Source organism: Artibeus jamaicensis, unplaced genomic scaffold (assembly GCF_021234435.1).
Source record: "Artibeus jamaicensis isolate MK-2021 breed Jamaican fruit bat unplaced genomic scaffold, CSHL_Jam_final contig_432, whole genome shotgun sequence".
In the NCBI taxonomy this organism is placed as follows: Eukaryota; Metazoa; Chordata; class Mammalia; order Chiroptera; family Phyllostomidae; genus Artibeus; species Artibeus jamaicensis.
In genome coordinates this window covers 9569803-9575802 of record NW_026521828.1, presented here as the reverse complement: position 1 = coordinate 9575802, position 6000 = coordinate 9569803, and the positions used below count along the sequence as shown (strand labels likewise).

Sequence of the window (6000 nt, the reverse complement as noted above, 5' to 3'; positions counted from 1 at the left end):
AGCGCCACCTCTGTGAAACAGTAAGTGCTAAGTGCTGTGGGGGAGAAAGAATGGAAGTTCCCTTTCAATCTACGCGAAAACGCTCAGATTTCCGCACTTACACTCTCCTACACCTGCAGTGCGTGTTTGCGTGGGTATCCGGCACTCCTGCGCTGTAGCAGATGAAACCTGAGACACCCATCCTAACACAGAGACGCCAAACGTGTAGTTAGTTGGCAGTAAATTTGGAGGCATGCAGCCCCAGACTGACTACTGGTTTTAACCTACTTTAAATCTTCCTTTGAAGGAGGGAGATGATAATCCATGCCTTGTAGGATTGCTGTGAGGAATACTGAGATTTAGTGAAACACCGGCTGGACATACATGGTAGCAAGTGCCAGATGGTTATTAACTTTTTACCTCTTGTAGGTCAACTTGGAGATTAATAGGGTTAGGACCTCCTACTTTATAGTTGAACTGTTTGTTTTATAAAAGAGCTTTCCACATGGTCTCTAGTGATATTAAAACAAACCTGCTCTAGGGATAATGATTGTATTTTACTGGCTAGAAAACTGAGGCCCACCCAGGTTCGGTGGCCTGTTCACGGTCCCTCTTGTCCTAATCCTTTCAAGACCATTTGTGAGGTAAGGCTTAGCAATTTTTCTGGATCCGGATGAATTTCCGGAAAGTCATAGTTTTCAGCCTTTGTTAAGTCATTCATTCCCAAACTAGGCTGGGCTGATCGCAACTGAAGCGCCGGGCGCCTAATCGTGGTCTCCATGACAACATCGCGGGTACTGGGACTGCAGCGTTTTCTGCGGGGGAGGTGGAGCGGGGAATCACGCGTGCGTCTCGTCCAGGGCGGGATTGAGCTCGTAGGCTTCCGTAGAGGGTGGGAGAAAGATGGCGGCGGCCACTGTAGAACGCTTGGGTGAGGATTTCTTGTGGTTCAGGGGCGATAGAAAGGAGTGGAGGTGGGAGTCTTGAGTTGACGCCTGTGTTGCTCTTGCAGGTGCGTTATGGGTGCAGAATCTGCGGGGGAAGCTGGCCTTGGGGTAAGTCGCCTCAGAGTTGCGGAAGGGCGCAAGGTTTCTTACCAGTCTGTCAATTACTAAGAGCCTCGCTGCCGGACTGTGCTCTAGGCTCTGGGGCTATGGAGGGGACAGCACTCCGCTGTCACCCCATCATTATGCCGCCTAATTGCAAAGCCCTCAGGGGGTCAGGATTACCTGTTCCCTTTCTGTTTTTACGTTACGGGTTTTGGGGGGGGGGGGGGGGGAGGTTGGCTTTGGTGGTTTTTTTTTTTTTTTTTTTACTTTTTAGCAAGGGATATCGTCATGTGTGTTCTAAACAGTCTCTTCTGAGCTTCCTGGACACGGATAGAGTCTCCCAGTCCTGTCGCGGCGTCCAGCTTCCCTGGTTACAGCTGTAGTACCGTTTCCACACGAGCAGGGACTGTTATAGACAGCCACAGCTTACAACGTGCCTGGTACAGTGTTAATCACTTTCTGAGCGTTATCTCATTCTCATAACATGTAGTGTTCGAACCGCTGTACTCCCTTTTCAGACAAGGAACTTGGAGCTCTCAAAAGTAAAATAAGTTTCCCAGTTATGTTCCCCTAAGGTTCCCCAGTTAGGAAGTTTTGAAGCTTTATACTGTACTCTCTAGACTGTTCTTTGACCTCAAGACAAGAGCATTGTTTAAGGTTATGGGATGCAGTTGGGTCAGGGCTGGAGAGAAGCCTTTTCAGCTCCCTTATTGTCCTTTTGCAGCACAGTGACTGATATTTGGAGGTTGATAATCGATTGCAAATTTTCTGATTGGTGCATTTCTTAGCCTTCATTTTGGTTTATATAGGCTTTGGAGACAGATAAAGTTGGGTGCAAATCTGTTTCAACTTTTGGGAGAAAGTTACCCTTTTTAAGTTTCATTTCTAATAGGTGATGAGAGGAGTATTAGTACCTACCTAATAGGTTTTTTAAAGTGAGGATTAAATGTGATGATGCATATGAAATGTTTGGTAGAGTGCATGGCGTATAATAATCCCACACTAGGTGCTAGTTGCTATTACTGTTTTTATCATTATAAATTATTATTGAGCCCTTGCCAGTGTGGCTCAGTTGGTTGGAGCATTGCCCTGCACACCAAAAAGTTGAGAGTTTGATTCCCAGTTGGGCACATACCTAGGTAGCAGTTTCTGGCCCTAGTTGGGGGGCATGTGGGTTTCTCCTTCCACTTCCTCTCTCTCTAAAATCAATAAACATTCAGTTTCTCATTTTTTTTAGCTTTGTCCTAAGTCATTGGTTAAAAGGGATGACGAGGTATGTTAATGAAGATAGGAGGTATAGTGGTAAGGATTTGTCTACACTTGGCTTTCTTTTTTAAAAATATTATTTATTTATTTATCTTTAGAGGGGAAGGGAAGGAGAGAGGGAGAGAAATAACAATGTATGGTTGCCTCTCGCAGGTCCCCTGCCAGGAACTGGCCTGCAATCTAGGCCTGTGCCCTGACTGGGAATTCAACCTTGATCCTCTGGTTTGCAGGCCTGCTCTCAGTCCACCGAGCCACACCAGCTAGGGCTACACTTTGCTTTCTTAGGCTACTTTCTGTCACTGTACCCCAGCCACGCTGATGAGCTTACTTTCTTCTGCTTATGTTGTGCAGTTACTTGCTTCTTGGCTTTTCATGCTGTGCCCTCACTTCCTGTCTATATAACAGCAGTCCTGCTCGTTATTTAAATCCCTGTTCAAATGTTTCACCTTCAGGAGGTTTTCTCAGGTCTCACTAAAAATGAATGAGATTGATTTCTCTTTCCTTTTGCCATGTGTGCCTTGAAGAGTCGCTTCCTGTGTGTGTGTGTGTCAGTGCCCCTGACTAGCTGTGAACCCTGGATAGGTAGGGTCAGTTCTTGTTTCTCTTTGTAGCTCCAGCATAGGGTCTTGAATAAAGATTTAGTTAATGGTTGTTAATTTGAATTGTCCTGACTGATTTAAATTGAGAAGCTCTGAGCTAAGTAACTTAAGCAGTTTGGCTTCAGTCTTCATCTGTGTCCTAAAGGATGGTTGGATTTTTTTTCTAGATAATCTCTTAAGACTCTTTCTAGTTCTGAAATTATGTAATTTTATGAATCTTTGTTCTGGACTTTCTAACAGGGATATGATCACATGAAAACTAAGTAGAAAGGTATGCTCATGATAACTGTAAAATCTTAGAGATCATCTAATTCAGTAACTGGAAACTAATTGCATACAGGTGCTAGAAGTGAATGACCTGGGAGAAATGGGCTATGTAAAATGAGAGAGTGTGGTAGGGCCTGTAGCAGTAGAAATTTAGAGTGTGTTCCTCATGTAAAGGGTTTGAACTGGGTTAAGAAAAATGCTGCTGACCATATAAAACTTTTTTTCTCTATCTGGTAGCAGACTGGTAGTTTCTAACCTTTGAATTCCAAGTCTCCCATTTTACTGATGGATGCATTGAGAAATTTTGTGCCTTACTAAATGTTGCATAGTTAATACGTAGTAAGCTAGGATTTAAACAAAAAAGTTCTCTGGCTTCAAATAGTGTTCTCTCACACCATGGGAGGGACAGAGTAAATGGCCCAGAAGGGGTTTCTCTGGGGAGTTCTTTGGGAAGAGGGTACATAAGTTCAAATAGAGTGAAGAGTACATTTCTGTGGTTTGGAAACGAAGGGCTAGTGTAAAAGCTTGAAGGCACTAGTGACTGTGATGTCCATAGTTTAAAAATCTCCACGAGAAAATTCAAGCTGGCAATGTCATGAATTAGCAGTTTGGTGGGAAAATTACGACAGCCATGTGATCTCCATCTTCAAATAAACACTGGGCTGCAGAAGTCAGAGGTGGTTTTTGCCAAGGACAGATGTTCCTAAACATTTTGCTTAACATCTCCGAGGCTCAGTGTCCTCAGCTCACAACATGAGGGTGATATCTACGCTGTAGGGTGGTTGTGAGAGTTAGAAGAGGATTAGTAGTGAGGTGTCTAGTACAGTGCCTGGCGTGGTGGACGTGCAGTGGGGATGGGAGTGCCATGAAGCTCTTTCCGCGGAATCACGTTTTTATGCTGGAACCAATCATTAACCACTTGAATTCTTAGGTGAGGATATATATTTTATCTGTTGCCCCACTTTCTTTTTCAAAAGATTTTCTTTACTTTTTTAGAAGGGGGAGGGAGGGAGAGAGGTAGAGAAGCATCAATGTGTGATTACCTCTCTCGCAGCCCCCTGCTAGGAACTCGGCCCACTACCCAGGCATGTGCCCTAACAAGGAACTGAACCAGCGACCCTTTAGTTTGCAGGCCAGTGCTCAATCCACTGAGCCGCACCAGCCAAGGCTCTATTGCCCCACTTTTATATAACAGTTGGCAAGAAGGTAAGAAACTGAAACATAAATTAGCCTACTTTTCTATTTAGTTAAGGCACTCTTAAGAGACTTTTCCAAAGTAAGGGGTAAAATCTTCAGTTTTTTAAAAATATATTTTATTGATTATGCCATTACAGTTGTCCCATTCCCCCCTTCATTCCCCTCCACCCTGCACACCCCTCCCCCACCATTCCCCCCCTTTAGTTTATGTTCATATGTCACAAGTTCTTTAGATTCCATATTTTCCATACTATTCTTGCCCTCCCCCCTGTCTATTTTCTACCTACCATCTATGCTACTTATTCTCTGTACCTTCTCCCCCCTTCTCCTCCTCCTCCCACTCCCCTGTTGCTAACCCTCCATGTGATCTTCGTTTCTGTGGTTCTGCTCCTGTTTTAGCTGTCCTCTTAGTTTGCTTTTGTTTTAGGTGTGGTTGTTAATAACTGAGTTTGCTGTCCTTTCACTGTTCATGTTTTTAATTTTCTTTCTTTTTTAAAAAATTTTTAAAATTTATTTATCCTTAGAAGGGAAGGGAAAGAGAGAGGGAGAGAAATATCAATGTATGGTTGCCTTTCATGTGTCCCCTGCTGGGGACTGGCCCCTGCTAGGAACTGGCCTGCAACCCAGGCATGTGCCCTGACTGGGAATCGAACCGCGATTTTTTTGGTTCGCAGGCCCGTGCTCAATCCACTGAGCTATACCAGCCAGGGCTATCTTCTTTTCTTTAGATAAGTCCCTTTAACATTTCATATAATAAGGGCTTGGTGATGATGAACTCCTTGAATTTGACCTTATCTGAGAAGCACTTTATCTGCCCTTCCATTCTAAATGAAAGCTTTGCTGGACAGAGCAATCTTGGATGTAGGTCTTTGGATTTCATGACTTGGAATACTTCTTTCCAGCCCCTTCTTGCCCGTAAAGTCTCTTTTGAGAAATCAGCTGGCAGTCCGATGGGAACTCCTTTGTAGGTGACTGTCCCCTTACCTCTTGCTGCTTCTAGAATTCTCTCCTTCATTTTAATCTTGGCTAATGTGATTATGATTTGCCTTGGTGTGTTCCTTCCTGGGTCCACCTTCTTTGGGACTCTCTAAGCTTCCTGGACTTCCTAGAAGTCTATTTTCTTTGCTAGATTGGGGAAGTTCTCCTTTATTATTTGTTCAGATAAGGTGTCTACTTCTTGCTTTTCCTCTTCCCCTTCTGGCACCCCTATAATTCGGATGTTGGAATGTTTAAAGATGTCCTGGGGGTTTCTAAGCCTGTCCTCATTTTTTTGAATTCTTGTTTCTTCATTCTTTTCTGTTTGGTCATTTTTTTCTTCCTTCTGGTCCATCGATTGATTTGAGTTCCAGTTTCCTTTCCATCACTTTTGGTTTCCTGTGCATTTCCATTCTTTTCAATTAGTTAAGCCTTCATTTGTTCCTCTAATTTGTGACTAAAATCAACCAGTTCTGTGAGCATCCTGATCAGCAGTATTTTGAACTATGCATCTGATAGGTTGGCTATTTCTTGGTCGCTTAAAAGTATTGGCTCTGGGGCTTTGAGCTCTTTTTCTGCTTGAGCCATAATATTTTGGTCTGTTCGCACCTGTTAGGTATGAGGGGCGGAGCCTTAGGTGTTCATCAGGGTGGGGTGACCCAGTTGCT

The 6000-nt window shown here is 43.8% G+C and overlaps 1 protein-coding gene across 3 annotated transcripts in view; it reads left to right on the top strand.

Annotated features, from left to right (window-relative positions):
• The first annotated feature begins 844 nt into the window (after positions 1-844).
• Positions 845-6000, top strand: part of MRPL22 (mitochondrial ribosomal protein L22) — a 29689-nt gene continuing 24533 nt past the window's right edge. Inside the window, exons 1-2 of one of the 3 annotated variants that reach the window (XM_037152273.2) lie at positions 845-910; positions 992-1034. In XM_037152273.2, coding sequence (XP_037008168.1) covers positions 883-910; positions 992-1034 — 71 coding nt within the window. In that variant the 5' untranslated portion in view covers positions 845-882. Of the gene's footprint in view, positions 911-931; positions 1035-4283; positions 4367-6000 lie in introns of those variants that run through there. The other 2 variants (XM_037152274.2, XM_037152275.2) reach the window with 2 other exon arrangements.